The 15422-nt window shown below is 48.6% G+C and overlaps 1 protein-coding gene across 1 annotated transcript in view; it reads right to left on the reverse strand.

The window, feature by feature from the left end:
* Nucleotides 1-15422, reverse strand: part of LOC138568020 (NXPE family member 3-like) — a 532139-nt gene that overhangs the window by 129023 nt on the left and 387694 nt on the right. Inside the window, exon 4 of the mRNA XM_069646414.1 lies at nucleotides 5303-5515. Within this exon, the coding sequence (XP_069502515.1) occupies nucleotides 5303-5515 (213 nt within the window). The remainder of the gene's footprint in view (nucleotides 1-5302; nucleotides 5516-15422) is intronic.

Raw genomic sequence — 15422 nt, forward strand, 5'->3', positions numbered from 1 at the left:
GCAGCTCCAGTAGCCAGCGCCTGACAGTGCCCGCTGCCAACTTCATCAGCCAGCATCTGCCACAGCACCCCTTGCATGTCCAGCATCCATTGCCTGATACAGTGCCTCCTGGCAGCAACTGCAGCCAAGACCTGCCACAGAGGCCACTGGCAGCTCCTGGAGCGTACAAAATACCACAGTGCCCCCTGTCAGCAACAGCAGCCAAGACCTGCCACAGTGCCCCTTGCATGTCCAGCATCCATTGCCTGACACAGTGTCTGAGGCAGCTCCAGCAGCCAAGGCCTGCCACAGTGCCCCATCGCAGCTCCTAGAGCGAGCATCTTCCACTGTGCCCCCTGTCAGCAACAGCAGCCAGCACCTGCCACAGTGCCCCTGGCAGGGCCAGCAGCCAGCACCGTCACTGTACCCCTGGCAGCTACATCCGCCAGCACCTGCCACAGTGTGATATGGCAGCTCCAGCCACCAGCACCTGCCACAGTGCCCCCTGTTACCTTCATCAGCCAGCACCTGTCACAGTGCCCCTTGCATGTACAGCATCCATTGCCTGACAGTGCCCCCTGGCAGCAACTGCAGCCAAGACCTGCCAAAGTGCCCCATGGCAGCTCCTGGAGTGACCACCAACCACAGTGCCCCCTGTCAGCAACAGCAGCTAGCACCTGACACAGTGCCCCTTTGCAGCTACAGCAGCCAGCACCCGTGAATGTCCCCCTGGATGTTCCATCCGCCAGCACCTGCCACAGTTTTATATGGTAGCTCCAGCAGCCAGCACCTGTCACAGTGCCCCTTAGTATTCCCCAGGAGCCAGCACCTGCCACAGTGCCCCCTACTATTCCCCAGGAGCCAGCACCTGCCCCCTAGCCGCAACAGCAGTCAGCACCTGACACAGTAGCCCTAGCTGCTCCATCAGCCAAAACCTGCCACAGTGCCCCCTGACATCTCAGCAGCCAAGGTCTGCCACAGTGCCTGAGGCAGCTCCAGCAGCCAAGGCCTGCCAAAGGGCCCCCAGCAGCTTCAGCTGCCAAGACCTGCCACAGTGTCCTGTGGCCGCAACAGCAGCCCTCCTCTGCCACAGTGGCCCTTGGCAGCAATAACATCCAGCACCTGCCACAGTGCCCCATGTCAGCTCAGCAGCCAAGACCTGCGGCAACTCCAGCAGCCAAGACCTGCGAAAGTGCCCCGTGGCAGCAACAGTAGCTAAGACCTGCCACAGAGCCACCGGCAGATCCAGCAACCAAGACCTGCCATAGTGCCCCGTGGCAGCAACAGTAGCCAGCACCTGCCACAGTGCTCTCTGGCAGCTCCAGCAGCCAAGAACTGCCACAAGTGAAGGGCTGCTTACTTTCATTGGACATTCTCTTAGAAGATGCAGAGGAGCTAGCGAGTGATGCAACAAGCTTGAGCAAAGACAGTTGGTCTGACTTTCTAAATGTGTATGTTGGGGATTGGAACGGGCACAGGGGTTACGGGTGCAGAATGCTTCCTGACAGAAGAAACAGTGGGAGTGAGCTAAAGGAGCACTGTGGGATGGAAGGAGTCCTTTGTGGGAGCAAGACGCACTGGGGAGAATACAGACCTCTGGGGAACCAAAGAGCATGGAAGGAGAACTGGGGGAACAAGGAACCCTGGGGAACATGGGCAATTGGAGGGCTGCCTAGAGCACTGGCAAAGCTGATGGGGCATTGGAGGGCACATGGAGTTTCCATAACAATGCAACAGGTACTGCAGGTACAAACGATACTGGGGGTACAGGGGCACTGGGTACACAAGAAACACTGGGAAGCAAGGAGCACAGGGCTGGAATAGGAGAAGCAAGGGCTCTTGAGGGCACAAGGGGCACTGGGGGAGCAATGGGCAAAGGGGGATCTTGACTTACCTTAGCTAGCTCTTAGCTGTCGAGTAGAGTCTCTGTCTCTCTCTGCCTCCTCCATAACGCTGTCAGCGGAGGCTGGCCCGGCCTTCAAGTTCTCAGTCAGCACGACGAGAGCACGCGTCGCTGCCTGGCTTGCGCTGCTCCCTTCCTTCTGGAAAAAAATGCAGGCTGAGGATGTGCAGCAGTGCACTGCACAGAGGCACGTGCAGTTTTTACCCCGGTGGCCCGAGCACGTTCCAAATGCACAGGCGCGCGGCATGCATGAGCGAGCTGTGAGCAAATAAATGTACCTTTAGCGTGCAGTCTACAGAAGAACTTTTGCACGCATGCAGTAACGGCTGCAGCAGCCTCCAAACGTTTGCAGTGCACTGCACTGGGTTTGTGCATGACCCAACAAACACTTTTATTCTGGGGGGGTTAAATGGCATTCTACCCCCCCCCCCCACTTAAAATCATGGGGGTATTTGTCCCCTCTGTGCTCTCCATGTCCTACGCCTATGGAGTTGCTTCCTCAGGAGTTGGCCTTTACTTTGGGCCCTTAACAGAGGGCTGCCCGGCCAATCGCTGCCCTAGGTGCTTCACTTAAAAAGGCATTAGGCCCAATCAGAGGTCGGAGTGGGCTGGTGGGCAGAGGGAGGGAGCAAGGGGACCAGGAAGAGGGCTATGGGAGGAGGGGGGGGGCACAGATCGACGTCACAGAACAGCAAAAAAAACATTAGCCAAACTCAAAGTAACACTTGGGCAGCACAATTTCCAAAGCAAAAGGTGCAAGGAATACATAACAGAACACTTTTCAGAGGTAACAACAGAACAGATATACAGCAGGGGGTAGAAAACAGAGTGGCACAGAGGAGGGGTACAGCTGTACATGGTTACAGAGAGGGGAGGACGGCATCTAGCAAGTCAGGTGGCGTAGGGGGCTTCTGGTGGTGTGCTGGAGTGACCACCCACCACAGTGCCGCCTGTCAGCAACAGCAGCTAGCACCTGACACAGTGCCCCTTTGCAGCTACAGCAGCCAGCACCCGTCAATGTGCCCCTGGATGCTCCATCCGCCAGCACCTGCCACAGTTTTATATGTGCTATCTGCTGGAGATGCTGAATTTCTCACGAGATAGCTGGGTGACTTGAGGGCGACTGCCTTATAGATGATGCAGCAAGACTGGAAGGTGATTTGTATGTGCAGTGGGAGCCAATGAAGGTTGATGAGGGCCAGGGTGATATGGTCATATATGCGTAGACCCTTGATGAGGCATACGGCCACTTCTCAGGGGCACAAGGGAGGACGAAGGGAGGCCTTCAAGGAGGGCATTGCCCCCATCCAGGTCGGATAGGACCAGTGCTTGAACGGTGGATCTAGAGCTGTCTGGAGGGAGAAAGGGCTTGACATTCCACAGGAGGGAGAGCTGATACCAAGTACTCTGAGTTTTCTTAACTATATGTTTGAAGGAGAGCTGTTTGTAGATGTGGAACCCAAGGGACTTGGCGCAGGAGGTGAGCTCTGGTGTGAAGCCCTCAGGGTTCATGGTTGATAGCCAGGTCTGTATGTCTGGGTGTTCGGTGTTCAGTGTTGTTGGTGAGGAGTAGGAATTCGGTCTTGGAGGGGTTGAGCTTGAAGTATGCACTGAACATCCAAGACTGGATCAGCGATAGGCAGGTTTTGAGCCTTTGGATGTCCTTGATGGAGTCAATCTTGAGGTATAGCTGTATGTCGTCGGCGTATTGGTAGCTGTGGATTTTGTGTGTGGGTAGGAGTGCTCCCAGCAGCTCCATGCATAGATTGAAGATCACTGGGGAGCATATAGAACACTGCAGGATTTCACAGGCGACAGGTACCATTGGTGATCTATAGGAGTCCATCTGAGCAAACTGCTGGCGGGTGGCGAGGTCCGCCCTGAAGCAGCGAAGGACAAGGTCGCTGATCCCCATGTGCCAATGTAGGGTGTCCTTGAGCACGGTGGTGGTCTATTGTGTCAAAATTGGCTGAGAGGTCGAGTAGAACCAGGAGGCACGGTGGCCGATGTTGAGGGTGTCACCGACCACCTGTATGGTTGCCGTTTCTGTGCTGCATCTGAGTCTGAACTCGGATTGATAGGTTTGGAGGAGATTATTGGTGTGATGTGTGCAAAACGGCAGTGCATTGATAGGGAAACAAAGTGCAAATTGCAAGTTTAAAAGCAAAATCAATTTAAAACAGCATAGTAAAAGGCTAAAACACACAGTTTAAATTGAATTGTTCTAGAAGAACGTTAAGTAGGAAGCGTTAAAAATAAAAGTGCCTCTGAGATTCATCTGGTAAAAACTAGCAGCATAAGTAATTTGCACACAACACATTTTATCAATGGGCCTTTTCTTGGAGGTGTGGTTTGACCCTCGACTCCATTCCCTCCATAGACCAAGGGGCAGTTAGGAGGACTCCTCATCTGAGGTTTGTACCTCATTCTCACTGAAGAAAAGAAGCAGGTGTCCCTTCCTGTCCTGAAGTGTTTTACGTGAAAATCTACTGCAGAACCTACAATTTTCTGGAATAAGGTCTGGGTGTATCCACTAGATGAAATACTCATGAGGGTCCTAAGGAATATGTTCTTTTTGTGACATTTGCAACATTCCTGGAAGAGTGACTTGCCAGGTTTGGCTGGATCTTGAGTATCTCTTTCCTCAGCCATGAGAAAAGGCTTCACTCACAAAATGAGAGAAATAAACTCTCAGCAGGCTGAGAAAAACATAGGTTGAAGTGCCAGAACGTGCCTCTGAAAACGTTGAAGCAAGTGAAAAGATTCAGACATCTGTTCCAACTGAAACAGTGAGGACTCCCATGCACACGACATGCTGTAAGAATCAGAAGATGGTTTCATGTGGCGGTGCTTGCCCTAATTGCCCTAATTGGTCAGAGTTCAATGGACCAAAATGAGGGCCATAAGCTGTATAGCTAAACTTCTGATAGAGTTTACATTGATTTTCTAATACTGAGGATTCCCAGCCTGGCGTAGGGGATTTATCCAAAGCATGTTAATCTATGAGAGATCTAATGCTGGACAATTGAACAATTTCCTGGTGCAACCATACAAATATGCCTGCAAATCAATGACTTCTAAAGACAACTCAAATTGGGCCAACATTTCAAGCATCATTGCAAGAGGCCCCTCAGTTCAAATCTAAAAAGTATAACAGCTTAGCTATAATGTCTGAGGGAGCAGCATTGAGAGTATGGAGGTCTAGGCGGGTAGCAGTCAACCAGGGAGGCAGTCTCAAAGCGTAGCTATTGAGGGGGATAGGTATGAGAAGAAATTGATCAGAAGGAAAGGAAGTTATAGAGAGAAGGCCAAAGTTTCAGGATGTCAGTCTTAAAAAGAGGAGGCCGAGAAAGTCAGAGTAGGCAGAGGTGCGAGGGGAACAAAAGTGTGGTGAAGAGGTTGGCTGTACAGCCTTCTTACACGGAATGAAGTCTAGCAGATATTCCCACCACTGCCTTAAGGTGGAGTCCCCAAACATGTGTATAATCTTCCCCTTCAGGCATTTGCTGGCCTCAGGTGGAGTGGAAAATCTCTTGTGTGAACAGGCCAGGGTTTTCCAGACATCTTCATAATAGAATCCAGATGGCTGCGGGACAGCATGGCTCGGGCCGCAGGCTGACAGGTTCCTTCCATCTGTGAATTAAAACATTCAAATGGGAAGAGTTATATCCAAAAGCCAAGATAGTTGTATCTCTACAAGTTTCGCAGAATAATGCTGTGCGTAATATTTTCAATCAGTCTCGTCGTACACACATTTCCACATTCAGGAAAAAACTCCACTGGCTTCCCGTCAAACACCGCATAACACATAAGATGCTTACCACGACCCACAAATGCCTCAGTCTAAGCAGCCCCATCTATCTGTCATCCCGCATTAGTACCAAACCCAATGTGAGGAACCTTCGCTCTTCCTCTGCGATCATTCTCAAACATCCTAAATTCAGGACAGCCAAATTTGGAGGTACTACCCTTGATGCTCAGGGTCCCCTTCTTTGGAACACACTTCCAGCAAGGATACGGCAGATCCAAAGCTATACCGTGTTCAAACGTGCTATAAAGACTCACTTCTTCAACTTGGAATAATCCTCTATCCTTCTGTTTTCATGCCTGTTGTGTTCGTCCTTGTTTTGTTCTGTGTGCGCCCTGAGGCCCGCGGGCATGTTGGCGCGTTACAAAAATGAAAATAAATAAATAAATAAATGCTGGCGCATATTACGGACACCTTCCCTACTTCCTGCCCTAACCTCTGAGCTTGACTCTGCCAACCCTCCAACATCCATCCTTCATAACCCTAATCCCGCCACAAACGTTCATCTACCCTCCAAGCATTGCTCTCACCTCCCAAGTCGATATCCATCGCCTCCTCACTTGCTGCTAAAGACTTTGCTCACTACCTTTGCTCTAAATTATCGAAAATTCTTAACACTCTCACATGCCTCCCTATCCCTGCTTCTGTCAACCAGCTCTCCGCCTACGTCTTCTACGTTCAACTACTTCTCCCCATCTCTCCAATTACCAACTGGTACGATAGCTCTGCAGTTTTTACACTTGCTGCTGTGATCCGCAGGATACAGTTTCGTATCCCAACAAGGCCAACTCAGCCTTTCATCCTTTCAAAGTCGATAAATGAGTACCAACTTCACTTGGTTGATATTGTATGTAAATATCTTCTCTGTAAAGTGCTTTGCTGAAAGCACTATATTAATTAAACATCAATTGAATTAGAATTCATCCTTTGCAGTGCCAACCCATCTTGCACTTTTATCGACCCTTTTACTACCTAAATGTTCAAAGACCTAGTCTCAATCACTTGCCCTCATCTCTCTGATCCCTCTCTCTCTCTGCTGGACTCTTCCCTGCCTCCTTCAAGTCTCTAACTGTCTTACCGGATCACTAAGTACCTTAATGATAATGGCCTTCGAGATCGCCTTCAAATTGGCTTCTGTAGAAAACACTCCACTGAGACTGCACGCATGCATGCCCCCAACTTTCTCTCCAGTGCTCATCACTCTCCAAACTCTCTTCTATACACAATCCTTTTGGACCCTTTTGCAGCTTTTGACACTGTCAACTACTCCTCTCTCCTCACTCTCCAGGCCCTTGGGTTTCCCAAATCTGCTCTTGCTTGGATCATCTCCTACCTGAAAGATTGATCTATCGGCCACCTGGTCGGATTTCTTCCTTCCTCTCTGAGTGGGCGGACCTCTCCTCCTCACTCCTGGCCTCAACCACTCAACTCCTCCTTCTTGGAGACTTCAACATCCACCTGGATGCCTCCTGTCCCCCACTGAACTCTTTCGCGACCTCTGCGACTCTCTCTCACTCACCATTCTTGCCTCTGGCCCGACTCATTCTGGAGGGCACACTCTCTTCAGACCTTCCCCTCTCTATCCCTCTCACCACTCCTCTCTCCTGGAGTGATCACTTTCTCCTCTCCTCCCACCTCACCTTCCATACCGCTCTGGTAAAGCCACCTTCATCACTGCCACCCCCCTTCTCGGTCATCCGACCCATGAAGCGCGTGTCAGTTGAGGCTTTCGCCGCACCTTCTCATCCCCTGACCCCTTCGGCTGACTCCCACCCTGACACAGCCCTCTCCACTCTCCACTCTGCTATATCTGATACTCTTGATATCCTTGCCCCTGTCAAGAGAATCCGCCTGAAGCCCAAAGCCAAATGTAACTCCTGGTATGACTTGGATCTCGTCACCCTAAAAAAACACAAGTGCAGGGTGGCTGAGAGGAAATGGCGTGCTTCATGTTCATCCTCTGACAAACTGGCCTGCCGCCTGCTCCAAAGGCAATACCGGCTCTCCGTTCTCACCAAGAAGAGAGCCCTTATCCAAGCCCGCATCTCTGCGGCATGTTACAATTTGGCTGAAATCTTCAAAATCTGCAAGGAACTGGCCAACCCTGCAGTCTCTACTTCGCCTGTCCCCTCCCAGGCCCTCTGCATGGCACTGGCCTCTCACTTCATTTCTAAAACTCAGTACATCCTGTCCTCCCTCTCCTCCTATCACCTCCCTCCCTCTATTCCCTGCTCTTCCTCTGTCCCTTCTGAAGCCACCCCTCCTCCCTCCTTCTCTGCCTTTCCCCTTTTTTCTGCTGTTGAGGTTTCCAGACAAGTCCGATCTATGAAAGTCTTGTCAAAACAGGTTCACCCCTGTTCCTCCAAAACTATCAAGGACCACATCAACTCCCTGGCTCCTGCCCTGGCTGACTTCTGCAATCACTCCTTCGCCTCTGGAGTCTTCCAATCCCCCCTTAAGCATTCCCTTGTGCACCCTCTTCTTAAGAAACCCTCTTCCGACCCCTCCTGCCCGGCTAACTATCGCCCAATCTCCATCACTCCCTTCCTGGGCAAGCTCCTGGAGAAACTGGCTATCTCCCAGCTTAATCTCCATGCTGAATCTGTTGGTAGTCTACATGACCATCAGTCTGGCTTCAGAGCCGCCAGAAGCACGGAAACTGAACATCCATTAAGACTTGCTCCTCAACCTTGACTCTAACACTTCGTGTGTTCTCATTTTGCTCGATCTCTCTTCTGCCTTTGATACTGTCAACCATGCCATTCTGCTTAACCGTCTCCATGATAACCAGGGTATCACTGGTCAGGCCCTGGCGTGGATGACCTCTTTCCTCTCCAATCGACCCTCCCAGGTCCAACTGGGGTCCTTCCTCTCTGACATCTTTTTCTCTACCTGTGGTGTCCCCCAGGGATCTAACCTCTCTCCCTGGCTGTTCAACCAGTATCTTGCACTCCTTGCCCACCGCATTGCCGCTCTCTGCCCCAACTTTCAGTGTTATGCGGATGATACCCAGCTCATTTTCAGGCTACCCTCAGCCACCTCCTCTACTTCCCTCATCTCTGACTGTCTGTCTGCTATCCAGGAATGGTGTGCCGCCAATGACCTCTGCCTTAATGCCAGCAAGACCGAGATTCTACTCATCGGCACACCCACCCCATCCTTCCCCGCAGCTCTCTGGCCGGCCTCTCTCGGCCCTCTTCCTGCTCCTACATGCAAGGCAAAAAACCTTGGGGTCATCTTCGACTCCACACTCTCCTTCTCTCTTCACATATCTGACGTCTCTAAGTCACACTACCAGCTGCACCTCCTCAGAGGTATCCTTCCTTTCTTCTCCTTCCCCCAGAAGCTCACTGTCTCCAGAGCCCTGGTTCTCTCTAAACTGGACTACTGTAACAGCCTCTATCTAAATCTGCCTGCCTCTACGCTCCGCCCTCTGCAACTCATCTACAACAGGACTGCGAGACTTGTCCTTGGCCTCAAGCCCAGGGACCGTATCTCTCCAGGACTGGAATCTCTACACTGGCTCCCAGTGGCTGCGAGGATTAAGTTAAAAACCCTCTGCATTGTACACAAGGCCTTCTGGGGCCTGGGGCCAAAATACCTTCAACTCTCTCTTCCTAAATATCTTCCTTCTCGAGCTCTTCACTCATCCGCCTTCAACTCCCTCAGGGTCAGCCGCTTCTCCAAGCAACGAGATGGGGGTAGATCGCTCTCCGCGGCAGTGGCCTCCCTCTGGAATAGCCTTCCTGCCTCCCTGAAACTTGAGGAGAAACATCTCCGGTTCCGGAAGCACCTCAAAACCTTCCTCTTTGCTTCTGCTTTCCCCCTCTCCCCTGCTAAATTCCTGACTGAAATTGCACTGAATCTACAACCTGGCCACTCCCACCGATCTCGGTCCTTGGCCCAGCCACTCTCCCCTTGCACCGCCTACCGGGCAACCCCTGCACTGCGGGACTGTCTCTGTATCCCTACAGCCCCCCTTCCAAGCACTTGTATGCACTTACCTTGCACTTGCCACCAGCTGGCCCTTATTATTTATCTTGTTATTCTACTACCCCTGTACTGCACTTTCCCCTCTCCCATTCCCCGTGCACTTTTCCCTTCCCCTCTACCCATGCACTTGCGCGATCTGAATGACACCTGGCCTAGTAGGATCGTTGTCGGTCTTCCTTTTGTTCCCCCTCCGTGCCTCATCGCGCCTTGAAAGACTTGTGTATAGGCGCATTATAAATACCATATCATATCATATCATTGATCCTTTAAAATCACCCGGAACTCGCAAACCTCTAATCCCATCCATCTTCCTATCGGCATCCCCCAAGGAACAGTCCTTGGACCTCTGCTCTTCACCCTCTTCACCCTCTATACCTCTGGCGTAGGAAGACTTACCTCATCCTTTGGTTTTCACTATCATCCTTTTGCCCCCAGGCAGGAACTGGCCCTCAGGCAGGAACTTGCCCATTACGTATCAGCCACGGGCCGATTGGCCGAGGGACCATTCCATCCCTGGTTAAGCCTCCTTTCAACCCTTTCGATTTGGATATAGCTGCTCCCCTCACCACCACCTTAAATGCCTCCCATAGAGTGCCAGCCGATTCTACGCTTCCAGTGTTATTTTCGAAGTATTCTACAATTTCCGTTCTCAGGTCCTCCCTGAACACTGTCTTTCAATGCTTCGGGTCTAAGCCGCCACGTTTTTTTTTACGTGGCTAGAACACATTTTGATGAAATCAGTCTGGCCACTCTGTGGCAAGACATTTTCACTAGGCATAGAAGGGCAGTAAAAATGTAATAGATATTCTAAATTCCAGACAAATCTCTCATAATAGGTGATGGGAACCTTCTCTCTTTTACTGACTGTCCCGAAAAAATGGACACAGTAATCCTAAAAAGTTATATAGAAAATAATTACATTTATTAATTCTATATCAAAATAATTAAAACTTCAACGACACCCATAGTAACACAAATATCATAACTCAATACAATATCACACGAATAAATGAAAAATACAATATTAACTCCTACGCTCAAAGTGTCCCTATATTAAAATTCCCAACATGTTTCTGTTCATAGCACCACGCTTGTAGAACATTCATCAGGGGATGACCTTTCGTCTACTTTTGTTTCTTCAACACTTTTTTGTGCTTTGGTTGACACTCATAGAACAACAATACAATTTAAAAACTCTGCAAGTGATACTTCTTCCACGGAGTGGGGATAATTCCACCAACTCCAAAGTAAAAGGAATTATACACTCTAATTTGCCCCTGCATAGCACGCAAACTCATCTGTCGCTTCTACTACCTTTTTGTGTAACTCCAGACCAAATGCACTTAATTCTAATTGGCTCGATTACTGGGTCAATTATTCCCAGTCAAATTAGCTGGATCCTATCTTGGGTTCACCGAAAGCCACATATATGTCGATCCGCCGGTATAAACAGGGTCTGTGTACGAATCACATTCCTTTAGATGTTCAGTTTACAAAACCCAATCTGATTCGTCGAGCTACGCGGTGTACTGGCGTACTATTATGAGAGATTTATCTGGAATTTAGAATATCCATCTCTCTTCTTATAAATAGATTTAGGTGCACCCCAGACCGAATAAATATATTGACCCTGGTGAGGGGTCAATTTAAGGGGTTTGTGCTTTACCTGGTTTAGGTATACCGTAAAATGTAATGCCACAGTAAGAAATGGCTAGACTTACTGCACCGAAAGGTCAGACTAGGCATATAATAACACTCACGCTTTCCTTAAAAGCATGATAAAGGATGCATGAGAAGTGTTATTACGTGGCTAGAATTGCATTTTTATGCAATCAGTCTAGCCATTTCATACTGAGGCATGACATTTTTTACTGGGCCTCTATGATAAAGCCGGCCTGATGAGCATTACATAACTAAACTAGAATGTTGATGCAGCCAGTCTAGCTATAATATCTTACTATGGCATGGCATTTGTTTACTGATCATCTATGAAGAAGCAAACATGATGTGTTGTTCGCAACCGCGGAAGGGCGCTTAGCCAATCAGGTCGTTGGAACAGCGGGTGAGAATACACAATCTCCGCCCGCTGTCCTAGTCACCCGAGGCCCTTCCCCGGGCGGCGGCATTTATTTTGTTTGATTTTATTTTTGTCAAGGTGGAAAGGCAACAGGGAGCATCTCCTTGTTGCCACTCCACCCCAACCTCCCCCAAAAATCCCCCAATCCTCTTTCCCACCCCACCCTCCTGCTCCACTCACCTGCGAGACTGGAGCTCTGTGCTCCGGTCCTAGCGCTCCTCCCGTCTCCCGGCCGCCATTGACATGGAAAAGAGACTTAGTCCCTTTTCCATATGAGGGCAGCCATCATTTTGGCTGTGCAAGCAGAGCGAATCTCCTGGGGAAAAATAATGAAAGCAATTCGCACCCCGGATGGACCCCAGACTGCGAATGGCTTTCATGCCCGCTCAGGAGGGTGGACATGGCTGGTGGGCAGTTACCGCCAATGTGCACCCTCCTGAAATGGCATGAATTCCATTTTATGGGCCTCACTACAGCTGTGGCGGTGTGGAAATAAGGGTGCCGGTCGCACCTTACCCGCACCTTTCCCAGACCGCCACAGTATAACTCTGCCTACCGGGACCTGTGCGCTCAGCAGGTCTGACCTACCGCGCGCAACTGTCCTGGAAAACAGAATTGTCATGGAAGCACTGACACCGTTGGCAACGGTGCCAGTGCTTCTGAGTCCCCATTCCCATGGAGTCTTATGGGACTCCATGGGAATTGAGACTAACATTTTGAGGCACTGACTTCCAGATCCGCCAGGACTTTTGTGGGATGTATTGACCCACTAGGCTCTGCCCTGCGACATCACTGTGTGCTGCTTTCACCAGAACCAACAAAATGGCCGTGAAAAGCCCTATGCACGCTAAAACCTCTGAGAATTGCGTAGTGAAATCGGAAAAATGGGCTGCCAATCCACTTTGCCTGTGTCAGTGGTGGAACAGGAGACCACACTGATAAAACCTGTCATTGGGCTGCCCACAGAGTGCATATGGAAACTTCATGAAAGGCAGTGCTTAAGTGCAAGGAAACCCAGAAATGCTCTGAAATCCGTTTTTCCTTGGCTGATGAAATTGTAAAATAATGGTTCAAAACATCAGAAAAGATCCAACAACCTTGCTGGGTGTTAACCATCCCCTTATTTAAGGAATCCACATAAGCACACAATGTCAGGAAAAGCAGAATCCATCATAGAATATCTACATTAAAAGGTGTGCTTGGCTGTGAAAAATCTGTCAGAAATGGGTGCAGTACTGCCGACTGCCTGATTGAAAGCTGTCATTTAATTACACTGGCAGTTTAAACTTGTGCAAGAAAATCAAATGGTTGAAAAGAAGTGACTTGATATCAAAAGCAAAATAGGTTGCCACTATTCAATTTCTATGTTTAAAAAGACTGGAATTGGAGATATGTTTGCCTGTTTTAAAAACTGTAATTTTAATTTCAACAAAGAACAATGTCACAATTTACTTTAAAGTAACCTGATTCAGCAAAACTTCAAAGAAGCTTCCCCCACTGGGAAACATACCAACCTTCTGCTTCCCACCAAAAGGACAGGAACTCCTATTTAGGTGTTAATGAAGGGGGGAGGAGATTTTGCTCTGCTGCTCTGCGGAGAGACAAAAGACTCCCTTGATTGAAATGATATGCAGATGTAACTGTCAACAGAAACTCCTGCCAGAGGAAGAGAGGCAGAGAGTGCTCCTGACCCACAAAATGTTTGGGGGTGGGACAGACAGTTATGTGTATCCCTAAACCACAAGGAAGTATATTTTTGAAAAGGACTGACAGAGGACTGTGCAAAAGTGTAAAAAGTTGTAAAATATAGTGTTGTTAACATGAAAATTCTGGTCACGGTTTTAAAACTACTCAGAATTCTGTGCTATGTTCAGGGACATGACTACATAATTTGTGGTTTTGTAGCAATTGTGATGATGCCAGAAACATGAAACTTCACATGAGTATGGCCAGATGTCATGCGCACATATGTGTAAAAATATGGACAAATCTGATATTGGGTAACGGACCAAAAGTGCGAAAAACTGTCAAATCTGAACCAAAGCTTTCACCGAGATGGGACTCGGATGAATACTTGCTCCACTAAATCTGTGATGTAAATATGTTATTGCTAGCAAGTTGCTCAAATTGTAAATATGCCTTGTATCAAAAATAGATTTACTGTGCAGAAACAAAGGGGAGGTTCTCCCTGGATCCTAAAAGACAGCGTCATCATGACACCATGTTTCCTTCTCAAATCAGGGGAGAGGAAATACCCTAACCAATATAATTCTTAGGGGTGTGCCTAGTATAATTCTGCATACCCACTGCTTTAGGAAATACATAAATAGAGACAGCTTAGGACCTAGAGGGACACACATTAACCCATCAACCGATTGCTGGTGAAGCACTTTGCAAGAGAAATCCATATCCAAGACTCCAGAACTTTGAAAGCAGAAAGGCCCATTTCCAAAGCTGAACCCATCTCAGCTTGGCCTTTAATAATCCTGAAACCAGATTTTACCCCAGACCTCCAAAGGGAACAATCAAAAAGAACAGCTTGGCTGTGCTGTTTCTGCTTTCTTTCTAAGAATTCTTGCCGGAATCCAGAGATCCAACCCAGTAGAGCAGAACTGGGACCAGATAGATGCAAACCAGAACCAACCCGTCAGATCCAGTCCAGAGCGCTGTGCAGTGTCCAGAGTGCCGTGCTGAGTGCAGAACCAGAGCGCCTTGAGTCCAGTCCGGTGGGCTAGTAGAATTCCAGTCCAGAAATCTTTGACCAGATCCCCGACGGGTCCATGCCAAACAGTTGTAGTGAGTATCCATAGCATAGGATTGTCTCTAGCATATGTATTATCCATAAGTCATCCCTATCCAAACCCACTCTCTTATATCCAGAACTGCATTGTAGAAAATCTTTTGTCTTACCTGAATCATTCTCTCATCCCTATAGTCCTTTGGTAATAGTAATGTTAAAATCATCTTTGCGCTAATATAGTTTCTGAAGAAAGGCAAGCGTCTCGGTGGGCAAAACCATCCAGAGACGTCGCTGGGTTGGTGGCTGTGCTGTCGTGTAGCTTGTGGCTTCATAGTCTCCCTAGTGTAAAGAAATCTTGTTTGTAATTTTCAAAAGCGCATCTTTCTTTTGCAAATTTTGACTCTTTCTGAAAACAAACGACCTCCACAAAAACCTCCGTAACTTCTTCACAGTGTATGCTAGAAACGAAATTACCGCGCGCGGAAAGGTTTGCCGCATATTTTTCGTTTGGCTCAAATCTATCACGTGTGAAACAGCTGTACATTGCATTCGACCTCAGAATTAAGTTTTCAACTTGCTAATTACTCAATGCTAGTGTTGATCTGAAACTATACAAAGCGGCTGCCACTAGTTTTGAAACCATTTTAGTGAATTAAATCAATTTCCAGTGTTTTTTACCATTCATGCAAAGCCAACTTTAAAGCCATTTTGACAAGTTTGCAATCATTCCTGTTTTTCTCTGAGTTTGCTGGGGGAAGTTGGGATTAATACTGTTTTGTTGAGTTTGTATTCCTGAAACCTGTTTTCTCTCCTTCCATCTCTATATACTGCATATTGGGGGGAATGAGTAGTGTGCAGGGGAAAGAATAATCACATTGCATTTTGATTGTACCCACAGAAAGTATTATTTCATGCTGCATTA

This window comes from Ambystoma mexicanum, chromosome 1p (assembly GCF_040938575.1).
Source record: "Ambystoma mexicanum isolate Mex_15411 chromosome 1p, UKY_AmexF1_1, whole genome shotgun sequence".
Lineage (NCBI taxonomy): Eukaryota > Metazoa > Chordata > Amphibia > Caudata > Ambystomatidae > Ambystoma > Ambystoma mexicanum.